The sequence below is a fragment of the Dermacentor albipictus genome, chromosome 1, assembly GCF_038994185.2.
Source record: "Dermacentor albipictus isolate Rhodes 1998 colony chromosome 1, USDA_Dalb.pri_finalv2, whole genome shotgun sequence".
NCBI lineage: Eukaryota > Metazoa > Arthropoda > Arachnida > Ixodida > Ixodidae > Dermacentor > Dermacentor albipictus.
In genome coordinates, this window is record NC_091821.1 from 405,311,019 (window position 1) to 405,331,799 (window position 20,781).

The 20,781-nt window shown below is 48.2% G+C and overlaps 1 protein-coding gene across 1 annotated transcript in view; it reads right to left on the reverse strand.

Moving 5' to 3' along the window:
* Positions 1-20,537, reverse strand: part of LOC135903549 (uncharacterized) — an 88,392-nt gene extending 67,855 nt beyond the window's left edge. The window contains exons 1-3 of the mRNA XM_070530924.1: positions 20,320-20,537; positions 20,106-20,169; positions 18,515-18,604 (exon numbers count right to left, since the gene is read on the reverse strand). Of these exons, the coding sequence (XP_070387025.1) occupies positions 18,515-18,604; positions 20,106-20,169; positions 20,320-20,537 (372 nt within the window). The remainder of the gene's footprint in view (positions 1-18,514; positions 18,605-20,105; positions 20,170-20,319) is intronic.
* Between the last annotated feature and the right edge of the window lie 244 nt (positions 20,538-20,781).

Here is a 20,781-nt window from a genome sequence, read left to right on the forward strand (position 1 = left end):
GTAAATAGCTTTGTCAGAATTTTTTTTATTATGCAGTAGTTTTTAGCACTTTCATAATAATTTTTTCTCTTAATTCTAAAGGTTTCGCAACCAGAACTTCACTTCATGTGTAGGCTACAGAGAAGCAGCGAATCCCTTCAAATGATAAGTTTCTTTTTTATTTCGAAGCACAATTCTTTTATTTGGTTGCAAGGCGCTAAACGCAAGAAGATGAACGAAAGTCATGTTTCCATTTGAATTGAAATTTTGCGCCGAAACCAAGCGCCAGTTCGTCCATGTGACATCACGTATTACAAATGTATTTCTCCCATTTGTTCCTTTGCTGTTCAGTAAATGTTATCGAGAGTGTCAAAGTTCGGCCTTTGGTTCTTTTAGAATACAGCTTGGTCCATCTTCACCAATACAATGTTAGCTAAGCCAGAGCCCATCCCCTCAACGTCCACAATGTCCCGGCGAGCTGTTCCGGGAACTTGAAGATGGCGTTGCCCCTTGTCCGCTATTCTTGCGTCTTCTGTGTTTGTAATTACAATGCCTAAGCTCATGGTAGGAGTGGATTCGTTCGTATTATATTAGGAAAGCTAAATAATAGAGCTCACTATTCTCGCTTTTTTTTTCTCTCTTTCCTCTTATTAAGTCTAGCTGTGAGGGGCACCCCATGTTGAGACCTTCAAATTTCAATGGGTTGGGCTTTGTCCCTTGCCTCAAGTCGTCTGTTGCGTAGAAATCGAGATAGGAAGTGTACACCTGAAAATAATTCAGCCTAGCACAAACTGTCATCGCTAAACGTGATTAACCTGCGCAAAAGACACGAACGCGATTGCCCGATCCCTTGGCCTCCGCAACCGGAAAGCCACCAGCAGGAAAGAAGCCCGAAGTCCCGTAACCGCGAAATGAAAGCATAGGCGGTGGGAAGCCCTCACGTGGAGGCTATCGCGAACGAAACGCAGTGATCGTTTTCCGGACGGCAACGCTTCACTTGCGCCATCTTTCGTAAGGAAAGCGATGCTCATCTTGGAAGGAGCCAGCGAGTACCGGTTTGGAGGAAATATATTCCTTTGATGGGCGACTGCAGGCGCCACTGCGGAGAGCTTGCAAGTTTGATGGGCGACTGCAGGCGCCACTGCGGAGAGCTTGCAAGTTTTTTTCGACGCGCCACTCGTCGTGAATGGCGCTGTGGCGGACAAATTAAAGCTACATATTAACAGTAAAGGCAAAAATGAAAATAGAAAAAAAAAACCAGGTGTAGTGAGGGCCATATGTAGATGTACGTTATTGGATAGCAGGAAAAGCTGTGCATCAAGTTTTCTTTGAACATATCAATGGCGTACGTCCTTTGCCATGCTCCGTATTTTAACACAATGTAATTTGGCTAGGTGGCAGACGCAGTGTGCACCGATTATCGCAGAATTTTTACCAGCACTCTAAAAGAAACGTTACGTATTTGGAGGCACCTAACAGGAGCATCGAAATATACTGTTTCTAGATCGTCCCACTGACATGGGCTAAGCTGGAAACCAATTGCGCTGGAAATGTATAGAAATGAACGGTTGCAGCGTGGGAGAAAAGAGTAAGGGAGAAAGAAACACGAACACGGCGCTAAATTCAGCAACATTTACTGCAGAAGTAAAGTTCGCATACATGCAGGCAGGAACGACAGCAAATCCGGGGTGCTTTAAAAGCAACGCGATTGCGATGGGTTAATTTTAGTAGCAGCGAGGATAGCACAGTGAACAGGTGTGGAATGGAGGTAACAAACGTATGAAACAACGTAACGCAGTATGCCGTCCTAGTTTGATTACAGCAAATCCTATAATTCATCTTATATTTACCAGACACTGGCATTCGACAGGGCTCTCAGAAAAAAGTATGTCCAGAAAGCAGGTATGATTATTCCTAGATGCATTATAGGGGACATGCACTTGGATAATCGTGATTTCCATTCCATTATACATAGCACACCGAATAATTGTGCGTTGGTAATATTGATTATATGCGGATATAACGTTTTAACACCTAATGCGTAAATCAAGCTCTGAAAATTGGTAATGGATGAAGAAATGAAATCATACTTCCAGTGACGGGCTTGTTGGATTAACGGAAATCCACATCCAAGGTTATGCTTTCGGGTACTACAAGAGCCGGAAATCCTTCAATGTCTCTTTGCTTGCTTCTTTTTCCTGTTATTTTTCTTTATTTATTTTTGCAAATGCGTCTTGATGGTCAGCCCAAGATAATTTGTGCATGCTTTCTTTCGTTTGTGCTATTTTGATCGTGCGAATGAAAGAATTGAAGACACAGTGTGCTTCCGAAGAATTCACGAGCTGTTGTCTGTATCAGAACCTGGGGGTAGGGTTCTGCTAGAGCTTGGAGAACTTGCACACGCTGTGAGTGTGGATCATCTCGGCACGGTGGGCACATTGTTTCGGAATACTTCGGAGCAATCGCCGAGCACTGGCACCGAAATTTTTCACGTTACGCAAGTCGTGCCAAAATGGCGATCGCTGATGCTCCGAAGGATTATACTGACTGCAATCTGCGTATGTTTGTTTATATAATTGTCTGTATTTGTCTACGTGCGTGCCTGCGAGCGTGTGTACGCGTGTGTGCGTATGTGTGCATTTGTGCGCGTGTGTTTGTCTCTGTGTGCACGTGTGTGTGTGAGAGTGTGAGAGAGAGCACTGTATCTTCTGCTGAAAGTGTACTCGGCTAGGTTTCTGTCATGAAATCCAAATATTGACGAAGGAGTAACGAAACAAAGAACCAGACAGATATGTCTGCCAGTGGGCACAGTTAGAATTAGGCATGGTGTCGCCTCACCTGCATCACAGGACTTCACTTTTTTTAATTGAAACTGATGGATCTTAAACCGTGTTTGCTACTGCTAACAAAGGACTGCGTTTCAATAAATGAAAATAAAAGAAAGCAGCCTCGGCAGTAGTAAGGCAACCAGTAGAACTTCTGCTGCGCCGAGTGACCAATAAAAAATGGTTAAAATGAGGTGGTTGCAACAATGACCAGGTCATTCACGAAGTTTCAGGCCCGAGACTTTGAATGCCTGTCAGCCGTTTTCTTCCAGTCCAAGTTATGTTTTACTCAGGCGTCTGCTCTTTCACATGCAAATCACTGAGCTCGTAAAGAACACCTTTGTCTAAACGTCTATTTGCGCCAGCGATTGAAGGGACTTGGTGTCAGCCTCCCGCGTTTCCCTTGTCTACACACGTCATGGGCGTATTCGTTGGCCTCCAAAAGGCGTGCTCTTATAACCAGCACCAATTCCCTTTCCTTTGTGTTCCTAGTACTCGCAGCACCGCGATCAATTGCTCATCGATGGGCCTCAAGCAAACACAAAGGCTCATGGAAGCAGCTGGCATCGTGCTATGGCACGCCCATTACAAGTTTCATGATTGCATCTGCACATAATCCCCGCCGGTGTAGTCTCAGACACTTGACTCTGTGGCCCATGTAATGAGTGCAAAGCAGCCAGTTTCTTTTTAAATTGTTTATCCGTGTAATGATGCTTGCCTGAGCACACATAATAAGTTTGCTCGAGTAACCTTGGCTGACCAAACGTGACGTGTTTCAAGCCTTGCCTGACTGGTAACCTCTACCCGTGACTATATAACACGCCAGCTTCGCGTGCAGCTTTAGAAACAAGGCTTGAAATTGCCTACTGAGGCGTGGGTCTTTCTTAAAGCACAGGGGGAATTTTTTCTTTATTACATGCGTCGCCCACGCGACCACCAATTCACGTCATTTTGCGAATTCTTAACTGCCATGACAGCACTTAAACACCTGCCTGGCCGACAATGCAGCAATTTATTGTATAAGTTCCGTAGCCTTGGAGCCCATTTCAGTGAAACTATATTGCGTGAACAAGTGCACATATGGACGTATGCTACACCAATAACGTAACCAAGATTAACATCTTTTGACATGTGCACGTGTGTTCATATATGTGTTGTTTTGATATGTGTGCGGGCGTGCATGGGTTCTGGTGTGTGTATTTATTAGAGGTGGATGAATATTCGAACCTTTTAATACGAATCAAGAACTACACACTAACTATTCGTATTCACATTCGAAAATGAAATATTCCATATTTTTTCGTATTTGAAAGAGAGATAGAAAAAAAAATGTTTATTTGTGAACTGGTGAGACAGAGATAGAGATCTGCTCTCTTTACCCGAAGATGGGCGGCTTCCGCATTAACCATGTTTCCGCCAACGCCCGGTCCACCAGCTTTCACTGGTCGTTCAGGTTTGTGCAAGACACCATGGCTTAGTTTGGTTTGGTCTTCTACCATGGCTTTCCACAGTTCTCCCTTGTTCTCTTTTCGCTCTTGTTCTCGAGTCCGAACATTGGCTCATACGCACAATGGAGCCACAATGCAGGACGTTTCAAAGGCTTTAATAGGATTATGCAAAAAACTAAGTTTGCATAGCAGAGCGCGTGTTCAAGAAAGATAAAGATATATATTCGAGAAAAAAATACTGTGAACAATTTTGCAATAAAATCTGTCTTTCCTTCTTCACTTGTTTCATCTTCCGGCTTCGGTTACTGCAGGGTAGCGCCAGTCCCAGGCATTCCATATCATGTGGTACATGGTGTCTGGGAGTCCGCAAAACTTGCAGAGGTGCGGGCATTGTGTTGGCGATGTTCTATGCTATAGGACACCGTTAAGATCGAAGTTAGCTTGCAGTCTTCCTAAAATAACATCGTCTTCTCTGTAGAGTTCCAGATGAGGTGGTGGGCACATTCTTCGTTTGAGTCGACGGTTCTGTAGAATATTAGTGTGTTTCCTCAGGGTGTCTTTGAGCCTCGTCGCCTTTATGGTTTCCTCTGACAGGAAAGACCGGCTTGTATGCTCTCCGGCTACAGCATCGGCCACTTCGTTCGCCGCCAGGAACTCGTGTCCCGGGGTCCAGATGACGTAGGTTTCCGGAACAACTCCTCCTCTTCCGTAAGAGGTTCTCGTAAGGATGTCCAGGGCTTTTTCCGAGTGTTCTTCATTTTTGGTAATTGCGACATGCCGCTTGCGAGTCGTTGATTATCACAACTCAGTGAGTGCACGTAGAAATGGCTAGCGCGATTGCCACTTGTTACGCTGTGTCTGGGTCACTCGCTGTGAGCGTGATGGCAGTTCCTTGCCTTGGAGGTCTACGGCACTCGGAGCGAAGGCTGAGCATTTCGGATGTTTTGCCGCATCCATATAGCGGATGTCGGTGATCTTCGCGTAGTTCTTGTGTAGCGCTTGGGTTCTGACTTGTCTTTGCTGTGTGTGGTGGATATATGTTGTGATGCTGCGGGGAATGGGCGCCACCGTATTGGTGTCCCGTAATTGACTTGGAATTCGGTGTCTTGCCTAAATTTCTTCTGCCGGTGGTATGTAACCGACACAGTGCAGTAGCGTTTGGCCCGTTTGAGTCAGATTTAGGGGTTGACTTCGGTTTGACTTCTGGGTTTGTAGTTCCTCCCACGTGTTCTGGAGCCCCAGTTTGTTTAGGTGGGCCGTCGAAGCTTTCTCAGAAACTCCAATGGTGATCTTGGTTGCTTTTCTGATGAGGGAGTTTAGCTTCTCGATGTCAGCTTATCTGAGGCCAAGGTAGGGAGTATACCTACGCTATTGGACTCGTTACGAGTGCCTGCACAATTCGTAGTGTGTCTTGCTCTTTTAGGCCGTGCCACCTGCTGGGGACCCCTTTGATGAGCAGCGTTCTTGCATGAGTGAGGCCTGCAGTTTGGGAAGTGTAGCGGCACCAGTCTAGTCATCTAGCAGTTTTATCTTGGTACGCTACAATCTGTGATGCTCTCCGGCACAAAAGTGCTTGTGCAGACTTTGTTTCTTTTTCCACAACTTCTCATCTTTTTTTGATAACCATCTATTTAGCGGTTCACGAAAGCTAGTGTTAAAGCAGAAATTCTTTCTTACAAAGCTTGTTTGCAATGCTGTAAAGTTGTTGGGAGGCTATTTGAGGAGTTTTTTAATGCGTTTACATTGGGAATGTTAGAGTGGGAAGAATGTGTGTGCGTGCGCGTGCGTGTGCGTGCGTGTGCGTGCGTGTGCGTGCGTGTGCGTGCGTGAGCGTGTGTGTGTTTGTGTATGTGTGGCGGATGCAGTAAGCTGAAAAACACTAATACTTAATAGATTGAAAGGCCGAAACAGTTTATTCGGACGTTTTGGAAACCACTCTGCGACTTTATAATCGGAACGTTTTCCTCTAGCTTCGTTGCTTCAAAAGTTCGTTAATTAATCTTGACTAATGATATAATTAAGCAACATACAAAATATCGTGACGCACTACATACAAAAGTGAGCAACATGAATGTGGTCGAGTCGTCTTAGAGTGCATCGGCTTATTTTTAAACTCTGGTTCAAGTAAGCTGAAACACCCTGTATACATGGTGCAGCTGAAGGTTGTTCTCGTCCGGACTACTGTGAGCTGCACTTCGCACCTCGAATAGGCAGGACGTGTGTCGAGTGGCCTACTGTACAAAACTTTGCAGTGTTAGGAACGCAATTTAAATCATGCATTCGGAGAGGTGTGAAGTAGCGGAAGTGCTTTCTCTGCACTTGATCGCGGCTCAACTTTCTTTAATAGCAATTTGTGATCTTGCGCGTTTGAACTTCCCAACTTCGAATAACAACAGACGAATAAAACATGCATGGGCGTCTCACAACGTCATTGGGAAGCACTTAATGTCCAACAAATGGTTCACAAATTAGCCCTAAAGTGGCAGCGAAATGGTAGGCTATAATTGCAGGTTTAGATTTGTCGCCTTCACGAATGGTGGAAGGGCTCTCATTACTTGATTGCGTTAAGACCCATGACCAACGGGAAATACATTGTCGTACATGGCACATGGTATACTCTGTGTAATGTGCAGAACGCTGCTTACTGTAGGAGGAATATTTACTATATCGGGGTCTTATAAAGAAAAGTGAATAAATTACCCCCGCCGGTTCAATAAATACGTAGAACTGGCAGCCAAGAATTTGGTGCACACGTAGTGGCACGTACGTAGAGGCTAAATTGTTGAATATAAACTAAATCAAATTAGCCACTGGGAATAGGAAAAACTTTAAAAAGCATGGACATATGCGTGCACACACATACACACGCAAATCAATATCCACATCTAGCAATATCTACCCAAATGATACTTTCAATAAATACACATAAATGGAGAGGATGAGGAGAGAATAATGTCCGACATCTTCTAATTAAAACATTTTCGCATCAAGCAACCTGTGTCTCAGTGAGGTTCGATCAGCGCATTCTGTCTTGTTCATGCTTGCATCCGCTTATGGCCATGCCGTATAGCAATTATGTAGTCCATCTGATATATGGGTTCATTATCTTTAGTTTTATAGAATTTAAAAAAAAAATCACCCCTTCTAGATAGCTTCATTTTAGTCCTTGAGCTGGATTATTCGAAGAGGCAGACATAACTTGCACGAGAAACCGAAACACGTAATCAATTATGTGAAATAAATTCGCTAACTAAATGCTTAGATAATTACGGCACCTATTGCATATGCGAGTTGTAGCCGGTGAGCTTGGTGAGTTTGCAAAACATATCCGCTTAGAGCGAATATTGAGGTTGGCATGGTTTTTGGAATACACGCCTTGAAACTTGCGGTAAAAATGCCCAATTAAAGCACCTGGTTGTTGTTTTTTTTTTAGGAAGACGGCTTTTGTTCTTTAAATCCCAAAAATTGACTGGAACGCACATGTATTTCATCGCACATTTCGGCAATAAATATCTTGAAACTGCATGGTGTGATCCTGGAAATCCATTCCATGTTCATTCTTTTGTGCAGCTTATTGACCCCCAAAATGTATTATTTTTGTTCATCACTTTCAGGCATTCCAAACCAAATAGTCATATATATATATATATATATATATATATATATATATATATATATATTCTGCTAATCAATTTCACCTATTTGCTGGCCATCTTGAAGTTATTCCAAGCGAAGCTCTTTCGCGCAGCGCGTCCCGCGCAAGTTGAAAGGTCTCTATTTGAGCTTAACGAAGTTCGAACCATAGAGTATCATACAATAATTACTAGAGGGAACTCTGGCGCTAGTGTCTACGGTAGCTGCAGTGAGAACGGTCGTACCAGCATTGGAATTATGGGAAGTACATGGACTTGCCTAAACTTCGCCCTTTTGGCTTCAAACGGCTTTGTAAACTCGTCGTTTTCAACAATGTACTGCGTAAGAAATAATGAAACAAACATCATTAAAGTTGTACGACGGCAGGATTCGTACACAGGAACTCTAGCGCAGAAGCCTGATATTGAAACCATTAAACTATGGACGCATGTATCGACGAGCGAATGAAACGCCTTTATGAATTTGTCGCGGGCATGCCAGTGCTTTGAGACGCTTGGCGCGTTTCGATTTGACAACCTGGACAAGCTCAATCGTTGTAATTAATAGCAATTGTGCTTGATTGCGGCATGTTCCGCACTTCAAAGAGTATTGATTGTGCTGAAGTTTACCACAATAAGGTTTATATAGCGTAATATACAAAGCCACAAGAACGTCTGACTCCACAAGCACGAAGATAAACAAATCCATGCACTTCCCATCATTCCCATGGTGATACAACGACTGCAGCGCCAGAGTTCCCTCTAGTAATTGTTGTGTGAAGCTCTATGCTTCCAACCAATACGCACGCCATAGCTCTGCAGCTTCGCGGCATCGGTCCCAGATGGCGCAACAGGACGCGTTCAGAAGCGTCAGCTTTCTCCTCGTTTAGGCACAGCTTCAGTCGCGGAAGAGAGTAAGGTCTAAAAATAAAAACGTCCCGAAGGAAAAAAATAAGAAAGAACGGCCGTAATCTCGGCAGCAAGCGTCCGCCCTTCGCGGTGACGGCCGGCTTGAGGAAAAAACCGGAACGCATCCCTCTCCCGCCTCGCTTCGATGTCACGCTCCTGACGGGGTCGACAGCGTGAACGACGGTATCGGGAAAGGCGAAATCACAGCGCCGGCGGCTGCCACTTTTGACGGCATTAACACGCAGCGATTTCCGGCGCAGCTGCGGAATAAATGTTCCGCAATGGTTTCGTGGGTGGTTGTAATCAAGCGCGCATGCGATAAGCTGGCGCAGAACGATGTATACGTGCATTCGCAAAAGCTGAAGTGCTTCATGTTATGTGTTTCGTGCATAGTGTAAATAAATGAGTTCATAGACTCACGCAAGCACATTAGCTTATAAAGGACTCTAGAACAAATATTGGGTATTGGCGTAAGACCATATTAAGATGATGCTGAGACAAGAGACATGATAACTTACAGTATGCGCTCTGACAGCGTATTAGTAGAACTGTTTCGCCAACATCGCCTCTACATTTACCACTGTTGCAGGAAGATACGCATGCATGATTTCGTCGACACCATTTCGCCGATGGCAGATAAGGCTACGTGACCTAACCAACTGTCGCGTCTCATGTTGTCGAACAATTGCCACGTTCTTCGTACACCTCTGAGAAACATTGAAACGAGTGACCACCGCCCTAATGTGGCAACCGAGGTATTTCGCTTTCACTTACAGGGAAAGCGAGAAAGGAAACAGTGCCTCCCTTCCCTTACAATACGAAAATAAGAAAATGCACCTGACACCGGAAACAGGCCACAACGGATAAGAGCGCTGACGCAACATTGGGAAGGCAACGTAATCCGGGTACAATGTCATTCAGGAGCGTCTAGGCCGTGGCACGTAGGCGACGTGTTTGCCTGCCAGTTGAATGCCGGGTCGCTATAACGTCACATCAGGTGTTTCCTTCTGTAGTTCTCTTCTTCGAAGAGGAAACACGGAGCAGAGGAAAATGAAGAAAAAAAAAGTTAGAAAAGAAACGAAGGAATCGGAAAGGAAGAAGTGAAGTAAGCACGAGGCAACTTGGTCCAGCCTGCTCCCCGGTTGGCCCGGATATGCGTAACGGATTCCCGAGTGCAAAGATAGGAATCTCTCCCCGACGATTCGTACACACCGGCCGGGTACGTGCGCGCGGTGCAGTACGGAGGGCCCGCCGCGCAGCCCAGCCCCGTCGAGGCAGCCGCACTCGCTGGCCATAGCGGAGCGCGGGCGCCACCGCAGATATCGCTCGTTTGTTGTTACGTATCGACTATACCACGGCCGGCTCTGCACGACCGCTTAAACGAGTGTGCGCTGCACTCGCCGGGAGGCCGTCGGCTGGCTCGCTGACAGTGTTGCAGGAGGAAAACGAACGGCAACAGTATATAACGTGATTCTGGAAACGAGCTGGAGAGACCTCGTGCAGAAGGAAGTTCTGATTTTTCTTTTCTTTTTCATCTTTCGAGTGTGATTTCATTTCGCCTTCACGTATCGGATGTTAGTCGGAAAGTCGGGACTCCGGAAGCCGCTGTTATTAAAAGCCTAGAGTGCGGTTGTTGAACGTTGGCAGAAAGTTGCTCAGGAAATGATGGAAGTAATTCTGTAAGTGGATTAAGCTCGCAAGATTTATTTGCTCTCTCTTTTTATTTGATGTGGGCTGTCTTGCAGCATAACAAAAAATGCCTTCCTTAACTCGGTAGAAGGTTTGTTATGCAGGGCGGCCCATATATTTATTTGAAGAGTCAGCTTGAACCTTGTTATTCAGATGATTAACCTAGTAGTGATTTCACCATGAATGGTTAGTAACTTAGCTAATAGGCTGACTGATAATAAGAAGGGAGATTATTTTATTGCATATATTTACATCACTAATTTATTTTTATCACCTTTTTTTCACTGCTTCGTTTATAGCTGAGTAGATGCAGGGGGTTGACGGAGTTTATTAACCATTTTCTTTTTTTTTTTGCAGTGCAAAAGATAGATGAAAAACGGAAGCAGCCAGAATGACTTTACCAGGTACATATGCATTAAATACGCCGTGAAGAAAAGACAAATGAACGAGCAAACATGGTTGCCTAAATACACCAACCTCCACAATTCGCTCACGCGGCCCCCAGATGTACAATTCTTTGAGCACACCAAGTACACGCCTAGACTATAGCTTTATAAAGGCAGTATTGTGACCGCAACCACCTAAGCACAGCTGCTGATGGAAGGACCCTCTTTCATTGTTCCTATAGCACGAGCCTCCTCTGTGGTGGTTGTACGACCTTCAGACCACTACAATGCATCTAGGGGAACATGCATGACCCCGGCTTTCAAAGAAACGCAACCGTGAACTACCACCTTGGCCGTATACGAGTGCTTGCGATTTGTATGCCACACAGGATATGAAAGCTCAATAAGAAAATGCCCTTGGTGACATGACTGTGAGGGCGCGCCTAAAGAAAATGAATTTGAATGAACAGGCAAGAATGCAAGGACATTCCTCGATTTAGCGATGCACACTTGCGCCTTTGTGCACCTACGTCTGGGCGCTATAACAAAGAGCTAAGAGGTTACTGCAAGGCCCAAGAAACTGCTGGTCATAGGTCACCATTAGCCTTGGCATACGCTGCTTTTCTTTTCTCTGCATGTGTCGTCCATCTGGTGCGTCATTCAAAATCTTCCCCGCACCGCGCTGCCGTCGACTTACTTCTAAACCCAGCACACGTGATGATTCGCGCGTATTTCTCAATGCGAAGACACCGACCCATTCACGTTTTCTTTTCAGGCAGTACCTCGGTCGTCAGAGGCACTCCTTCACACAGCGTCCTACGTGGTCGGCACGTGTCAAGGAAGAAAACAATAAAAAGGTTCCGAGCGAGATAAGAATACTGAAGCCCACGCCACCCCGAGTTCTCGCTCTACATTCTCGCCTGACGTGACTCATCGAAGTTGATGAGCTTCCCGCCTTGCATTCCAGGACGCTAACCGCGAACGAAAGACGCATAGTTGCAGCGGAACTAGAGACAGAAAGGAATAGAGATGGTCGAAGAGACACTGAAGGAAAGAACCAAAGATCGAGCGGAGCGGTAAGCTTTTAGTCGAAGAACAACGCCTCACGAAGTAACTCGACGTAAGCCCGCACTACTAATGGCAAGGACGCGGGAAACACCGTTTGCGCGAACACAGACAATATAGATCGCCCAGTCGCGCACAGGGCGTGGTTGGGCACAGCACTATGTGGCTGACCGGGACGAGAGCAAGGTGGGGTGGCGGTGGTGAGGCGAGAGCAACGGACTGAACAATAAAAAAAAAAGGCAAAAGTGCCCCGGCGCCGCCGCCCTTCTCTCGCAAGTCGCGTTCCGTTCTCACTTTCCGCCGGCCCCGCCACTGCTGCTGTTGTTTCCGTCCTAGTGTTCGGCATGCAGACGGTCAGCTGTCCTTTGAATAACAAATTCCATGCAGTATACTGTGACGGCTGCCCGCAGCCGCTCCTCGGTCACGCAAGCGAAACGCGCTTAATCACTGCGCGGCAAAGCACACTCGTTCCCGTCCGTCCTCCGCGGGCCCTTCTCGCGGCTCGGACGCACCAGTCGACAGCACATATCGCCAAGAGACTGAGAACTGCAAATCTGTTAGCGTTCGTGAATAATTTCGTTAGGCGCTTATCTCATCTCGCGCGACCACGCGTCGGGAAAAAAGTGCGTACGAGGGGGGCAACGCACAGCACGCCCCGTGACACAGTTAGGATGCCGGCGAGCACGGAGTTACAGTTTGAGATTCTGCACGAAGGCTTGGGGAGGCTTCCTCGAAGAGACGTTTGCTCTGGAAATCAGGTCGTTCGTATTTTTTCTTGTAGTGCCTCGATTGATGCTTTGCGCACAAAAGAGGTGCTTTCCTTGATTAAACAGCCCGACACAGGTGAAACACAAGACAAGAAGATCTGACCAGAGCTTGCCCGATCTGCAATGATTGTTGCATCTGTCTGAGGCGGCGGCACTCGCCCCCTGACCTGCGTGTCGGGGGGTGGGTAGATCACCTTATCCATTGGACAATAAAGTTTATTCTATCTATCTATCTATGCAGCTGTCTGCCATATTTTCGCCACTGTCAGAAAAACACAGTACAAATAAATAAGAGGTCACTGCAATACCCCAATGCATGCTCCTGAACCAGGACAAGGAAAGTTAAGGCGAAAGTCACTCATAAGGCCTTAAGTCGCTCATAAGTGTCCACTCGTTATAGGCTTTCTCTATCTGAGGTTTGTTACCTGTTTGCAGAAATTTAAGACAGACAGAAAGCTCTGCAATAAAACACAGAGAGTTGTTCCGGCCTGCGCATATCACCTACATGCAACTCTGCTTGTGAAATCCATGAGGGATTTCAACCCTAGGAGAAACAGAAGGTGGAAGGAGGAAAAAGACGGCGTGTTAAAGATGGACTTCGCATTTTCATGTACAAGGAAGTTCGGCTCATTACATGCAAAGTGAAGACGATATAAACATGAAGTTCGGTAATTGGAATGCGTAAAGTCGTGCGCCACGACTGCAAGTGTGCGTAGACTGATGTAATGAGGCCTGGTACAATTTGAAACATAATTACCGCTGTCATTCTTTTGTCGATTAGACACTACGTACTAAGCTCCAAATTATTTCTTTAGACATATCGCTGAGGTCCGTTGTTCTGTACAGAGTTGTCATGTTACACGAAAAAAAAAATGGATTCTCTCATGCACGCTCCGAAATTAAAATGAACTGTATAAAACATTCGTCGATGAGGACATTATGCAGACGACCGTAGCTGCAATGAATTCAACTATCCGCCTTGACATGAACCTGTCCGGGTCCGCCTCTGCACCTCTATTCTCACTCACCATTACCAATATCCTTGCAGTTGTCACTCACCTCAACTGTCACTCACCTCAATGTGGAATAGTGACAGCTCCCTCGCGAAACCAAGCCGTCGTGATGGGGCTCAGTGGTGATCACGACGAGCTTGGCAGCACATTTTGTTTATGATCTTCAGGTTATGTGACACTGACAACGTCATCGTCGGTCAGCTTCCCCATCTTTTGAGCTCAACTATACGTGTCGCATTTAAAAGTATACTATGATCGATAACAGATGTCTGTGTCTTCCGTTCATCACAGGTATAACCATGCTCCAAAGCGGCTCAAGAAAGACAGTCCACAGACTTTGACGTGATACTTCTCAATGCGAAGCATGGTTAGCGACTGGGTTTGCCACAATAGATAAACTTTAATTTCGTTCGCGTTAAACAACCACACCTTGCATGACTCAGACGCACTCGTAAGCCTTTGAGCACGTACACGCGTAATAGGTCTGCCTGCTCGTGGTAGAAGAACGCCTGCCCTCATTTCGCGTTGGCGATACTTGCGTTCCGTACACACATTTCATAATAACAAATAACCCTACGCTGTGTAGGGTTGACTTCGAAATCAAACATCTCCTTGTTTCTCAGCCGTCGCTATATCGCAAATCATCAATCACGTGGGCAATCGGCAAAACGCTCGAGCGCGCGAATAACACCCCGGCGAAGTGGACACAATAGAACGCGGACAACGCTTGTCCAAACCTCGTCATCGCCGCCACGGCTTGTGACCGGACTAGCCCCAACGAGAGAGAGAGAAAGAGAGAGAAAAGAAGCGATAAGTGAAGAAAGTTAACGCGCGCGCACTGCACCAAAGCCTCCGTCCCGTTGTTCATCGAGTGGGACGGTTCGCCGTTGTTTGACACCCAGCAGTGCTCTCCTGTACTGCGTCGCTCGGCGACCGATCCGCTTGCTCGCGTGAACGCACGCGCAAGCTGAAGTGGTCTCGCAATGGCCGTTCCGCTTGGCTGGCGCCGCTCGCGTGCTAGCCGCATGCGGCGGCACCCAGAGACCATCGCTCGCTTAGTTCCGCCAACGCGTCCGGCGCTCCTCCCAGCGCCGCTGCCACGTCGCTGTGCCTCTCGCTGTTGTCTTTATCCGTCCGCCGCATCATCCACGCCTGCCACCAGCATCGTCGTTATCGGGTCGCCGGAACTGCTCTCCTCCAGTATTGCTGTCGTACTGCTCCTTCGTGCGTCGCGAACACGAAAATACCGGCGCCGTAGTTTCGCCTCCTCTCGTGCCTGTTCCTTGCTGCTCTCTCTTGTTTTTTCATTTTTTTTCTTTACTTTTAGCGCCGTTAGTCTTTTATTATTTCGATCACACCAGAGATATGTCCTGAATGTTGCTGCACACTCCCAAGTGCACTGCACGCACGTGCGTTCCGACACGACCACGCAACCGCAGCCAGGAAGAGCGCGCGCGCCCGAGTTATGGCCGGCGCTCCCGGTATTCCGGAATAATTCTGTGCCGGGCGGAAGCGAACTCGCGGCAGGGCGTGACTTTGGAGAAAGTGGCGCGCGCGGACGGAATTCTAAACCAAATTAGCCTTCCGCCGTGACGGACGTGTTGGAAGTTTTTCTTTTCTTTTAGAGTCCTGCCCATAAGGGGTGACAGAAACAATTGGCTTCGAGCAGAGAGCTGAATGGGTTAGAGCTGAAAATAGCTAGAAAAAGCAGCTGTAATAGAAGGGGAAGGGTGTGACGGTAGCGGCCGTCTTCAAAAGCAGTACGCGCATGTCCCGAGCCGCAACTAAGCATACGTCGCATAAGACGAAAGCGATGGACAATATACTTCCCAACAAATAAAGCCACCCACAATTATAAGTTCATCCATAGCATACATATACGTTCAACTTGTGCTGGCGCGTCCAGTATGCGTTTGAACGCTGGTAGCCGTGGCCGGAACACTCTCCGCGTTGAGCAGTTGGCGCCAACATGCGACGTGCTCCAAAGCTTAGGGAGAGGGTTTGGCCATTCTATCAATGCCCGTCAAACCCTGTATTTTCGGTCATCCGCTTTCTCCAGTCATGGTGTTCCTATATCATGATCGTGAAGCAATATTAACGCTTGACTCACTGAGCGTGAATGGCTCGCTTTGATCAAACAAGGCGTTGATCAAACCCGCCACGCATGCAAGAAGTCATGCACGCTTGTTGCCGCAGGCCAGGAGCGCGGTTCCCTAATTGACGCTTCGTAATCGCATAGACAAGTGCCAGACAGTCAGTGCGCAGTTAGAAAAAGTGACTTAGGTACTCTGAGAGTGTCTACACAAGCACTCAGCGACGCAGGATTGTGGCACGTGACGCTGAAAACGAACTTCCACGGTTAGGCAAATGTATGTGTCGGGTGTACAGTTAGAATGTACAAATTGAGGCTTCTTGCACTCTTCACATTCATTCTGCGTATTCGCGTTATTCTTCAACTTCATTATGTTTTTCAAGCGCGTTGCAAGCTTCATCTTTGCCTGAAGTTATAACCTTTATGAGTAATATTGCAACGAATAGAGACAGACTGAACAACTGATGGCAGGAAGTATCCACAAAATTTATTAGTGCGTTGCCTTACGATGCTAAATGTAGCTAGCTTAGAGAGAGAAAGCGTTTGTGAAGAGCAAGACACTAATTTCTGCAGTGCTTTAGGGAGCACCGCTCAGCGCCGTAGCCTTTACAACGATAAAGCTCGGTGGGGCTCGCAGAGCGTTCATCATGGCCACCTCCTCCTCACCGCTCTGGCCTTCGTACCTGTAACTCGTTTCACAACTGTTGGAGACGGCGGCGCAGCGCATACCATGACAACATGGACGAGGCGGTGCCGGCCCAAGTGAACGGGCAGAGAGGAGAGTACCAGCTTAGGGAAAAAAGGTGCAAGGCACTATCAGATACCATTTTGTGTTCGTTCGTTCGTTCGTTCGTTTCAGACTACTGGCAGTGTGCTGGCCGTGTATGAGGGCTGCCTGGTGTATGAGGGCGGCAGCGCTGACGCAGTCACTCCTGGCTATATGCATCTTTAAGAGACGTAACATATGTTGCCACATATGTTGACAAATGATGTCAACTTTAAAACTAATTATACTACATTGGAGATGATACCTAGTTGTTGGCCACTCCTATCTTCTAGTAGGTTTGAAGTCTCCTCGGTGCAGCAGTGCAGATCTAGACACGAAGGAATAAGAAAGTGAAACATTGAATATTGAGGGTTCAACCTAAGAGTGCCGAACGTAACCACAATCAAGATAGTGCTGCAACTAGAGGTATGCTCGTGATTTGTCTTTCTCCATAGAAAGACCCATCTACGGAATTTCCGTGGGCACCTGAACCAAATACGCCCTTCATGCTTCCAGTGCCGGCTAAGAACATCGGCCATTCGAACCCATTACCCTGACATAATCTTTGTCCCTGCATCTAAATGCTCAGCAAACAAGCGCACGAGAGGGCGCCCACGCACACCTACGCTCGCAAGGTGCTAAAAGAAATACTAGAGCGGCAGAAGAATCATCCAGGCCCGCGCTCGCACCCACGCACGCTGGTGCCAGCGGCTAAACGTTTGAAGCGGAGCTGAGCGAACGGTACGTATGTATGTGCGTGTGTACGACGTCGGCGTCGGGGAGCCAGATCGGCGGCCAAGACTGCTGTTTGAGCGGGCGCCGTACAGCTGCAGCACAAGGCGGCGTCGGCAAGCCAGCCAGCAGCGCCGCTGCAGGGCCAACGCCCCAGATGCGAGACGACGACTGGCCCGCGCAGCGCCGGCGCCCGGCCGCGGTATCGTGAGGCCCGATCTTGTTTTCGCCCTTCCGCAGCGGCCGGCCAGCCGGACGGTCGGGCGGGCGGGCGGGCCGGCTCGCAAGGGCACGCGAGCGCGTGAAAGCGCGCCGCCGCGCGATCGCCTTCGCAGGGACGCCGGACAAAATCAGTTTACGGTGTCAGCCCGAGGAAGCCAAGAAAGAAACAAAGCGGCCGCGCGCGTTGAGCAGGTGTTCGATTGGTTCGGCGCGCGCGCTCGCGGCGACCGCTTTCGCCCCGGCGCCGATAGGCGCTCGCCCCGTCTCCGCACCCCTCTCCTTGCTCGGAAGGGGAACAATTAATTGCTCGGAATGGGTACAAGGTTTCACCCCCCTTCGGCACGAAACCTGGCGGGCTACGCCGCCGGCGGCTTCTACTGCTGCTGCTGCTGCTGCACCGCAGTCTGGCACCGGCTCACCACGGCGTCGTCGTCGTCGTCGTCGGGGCGACGCGGCGGGCGATTTGCGTCAGCATACGCTGCAAACTGTTGGCGCTCTCTACTGCTGACCGACGGTGCGCTATTGTGAGGAAACGGGCGCGGCTGTCTCCCTCCCCCCCCCCCTCCCTCATCTCCTTTCTCCACCCCCTACCTTGCAAGCCGAGCATTTCTCGGCATGGTTGCTGTCAAACGATGCGGGCGGGAAACGTCCGTCTTTGAAATTCCACCGACCAGAAAGAGAGAGAATGAAAGAGCTAGGACGCAACCGGCACGCAAATGCGCGCCCTGTCCACAGACACACACGCACACTGACCGCACGTGTGTTGTCCATTTGTCCGCCACCGCCGGTCGTCGTCATCAGCGTTGCTCCGCGGGGGCCCGCGATTCAGGCGCGAGCCGTTTGTTCGCGAGCACGAGCGGACATTACCTTGGTAGACAGACGGCCGACCTTGAAGCCGCCCTCTCTGTAGGGGCCCCCACAGTACGCCTGGCTTTTCGCTGCACGCGCTGCGAGGGCGTCTCAGTGCAGCACGAGCGATAGGTACTTACAGCACTGGCCGAGGCGAGAAGGTGCGCTTTGGATGCGTATCCGAGGCGCCTTGATTGACACGACTTGCGTGTGATCGGTCGTAAAGCGTTCTACTCGGTGCCAATAGGCCCACTTGCGCAGGTCGGGCGCATACCGATCGTGGTCGGGGCGAATGGCGGAATCGCAGGAGTCGTCGGCCGGTGGTAGCCATGCTCGAGCATTCCAGCGAGTTCAAGGGTGTTAGGAAACTGCGCCCGAGCGGGGGTTACGCACACGTGGGCTGGTAGAACATGAGGGGTTTTTCATCGCCCGAGCCATCCTGCTGCGTTGTTTGTCAGCCGCCACTCGCGTGCGTTTCTCGGGTGCGGTGCATGGTCCTTCGAGCGCACGTAATGCGTGTGCCTCTTGCGCGGACAGGCGGCGCGTTTATCACTGTTACGTGGGTGTGTCCTTTGAACTACAGTGCAAGTATTGCGGCTGGAGAAACGAGTGCGCGCTGGCCTTCCTTTCTTCGTTTTATTTTGTTTATTTAAATCGGGACACATGTAGCTTTACGAGTCGGCGCGTGAGTCTCATGACAAAAATTAAAGGCGCGAGACATTCCTCAGTGACAACATCTGCACGACGGAACAGGGGTTGCGCTCCGCTTCGCTGTGCCGACTTGCGACAGGCGGTCGCGAAGGGGAAAGGAATATTTTGCAACGGTTTCTTCCTTCGCTCGTGAAAGAATGTGCAAACAGATAGAGGCCTGTAGGGATTCTAAACGAGGGCAAGCCCGACGTCACGTAGAAGGAACTTTCTTTTCGTCGGTCGCTCGCATCGGACGCGAAGGGGAAAGGAATATTTTGCAACGGTTTCTTCCTTCGCTCGTGAAAGAATGTGCAAACAGATAGAGGCCTGTAGGGATTCTAAACGAGGGCAAGCCCGACGTCACGTAGAAGGAACTTTCTTTTCGTCGGTCGCTCGCATCGAGGTCCTCTAACCTTGCAGCAGATTCCACTCTACAGATGGATGTTCTGCACGTGGCGGCCAGTTCTTTGGAGTTGACGAGTCACGTTTCAAGAAAGCCAAAGCGCCATTAGGAATGAGTCTTTCTGAATTCCTACTTTGCTAATTCATTTCGCCCAGCTCTCAGATTTTGCTGTCACGTATGTACCGTGTTTGAAGCGCTTCAGGCATTTCAAGTCTTTCTGTTGTAGTTTTTTTATTTGTTTTTTTCGCACTAGAAACACACGTTGCAGTAAGAACAACAGCATGATCTCGCCCAAATCTCTTGAATTTCAGGTATGAAAATGAAGTCGTTGTACTGCCTTTGCATCCACTCTCACAGACAACGAAGTATTAACGCTTTAATGCTTCGAACTTGGAGTTTTGCTTAATTTGATTTTCCTCTATGGTGCATTTCATCACTCTATATCATCCCTTCGTGGTCACTTGTGCCTCGATAGTTTCCTGATTCGCTAAGGTCCATTCGAATCATGATTACCATGCATAGAAAGAATATTTATTTATTTATTTATTTATTTATTTATTTATTTATTTATTTATTTATTTATTTATTTATTTATTTTGAAAGGCAACGTCGGAAATGCCCTTCATGATGTGACGTACCTTGTCCGCCTCCACCATCGTCGGGTTGACATGCTGGCAGAGGTCGACGATGTCATCTATGTAGCTGGTGAACGTTTCACCAGATTGACGGGATCGGCTTCATAGGCGTTGTTCAGCGCGAAGTTTGCGCACCCCAGCGTGGCCTAAAACTTCTACGATGCCGGTTTTGAAGCTAGCCCACGTGCGGAAATTGGCTTCGCGGTTTTTGAACTACCGCTTGGCGACGCCCGATAAATAGAAGATCGCGTTGCAAAGCTTGAGGGGATCGTCCCATTTGTTGGTGTTGCTGTCGCGTTCATACGATTCCAGCCAATCTTCAATGTCTTTCTCATTGGTGCCGCTGAAGATATTAGGATCCCGCTGACGCTGGGCACCGGCACATACGATGGTTGGAGTAACCGATGGGGATGTCAAGCTGGGGTCGTCAGGCATGACGCATAGTAGAGTTCGGGTGCGTAATTCCAGGTTGGGGGAAAACCGCAGCACCTCCACCAGGATCTAATATGAAGACGATACAAGAGAGCAGCAGGCAGCGTGTCTCAGCCAGAGCAGCTCAGGCAATCTCGAGCTCGCGCCTCCCGGATGACTGGCGATTTGTCTGCAGCGCCGGGCATTCCTCTTCACTACAAGTTATTTATTTATTTATTTATTTATTTATTTATTTATTTATTTATTT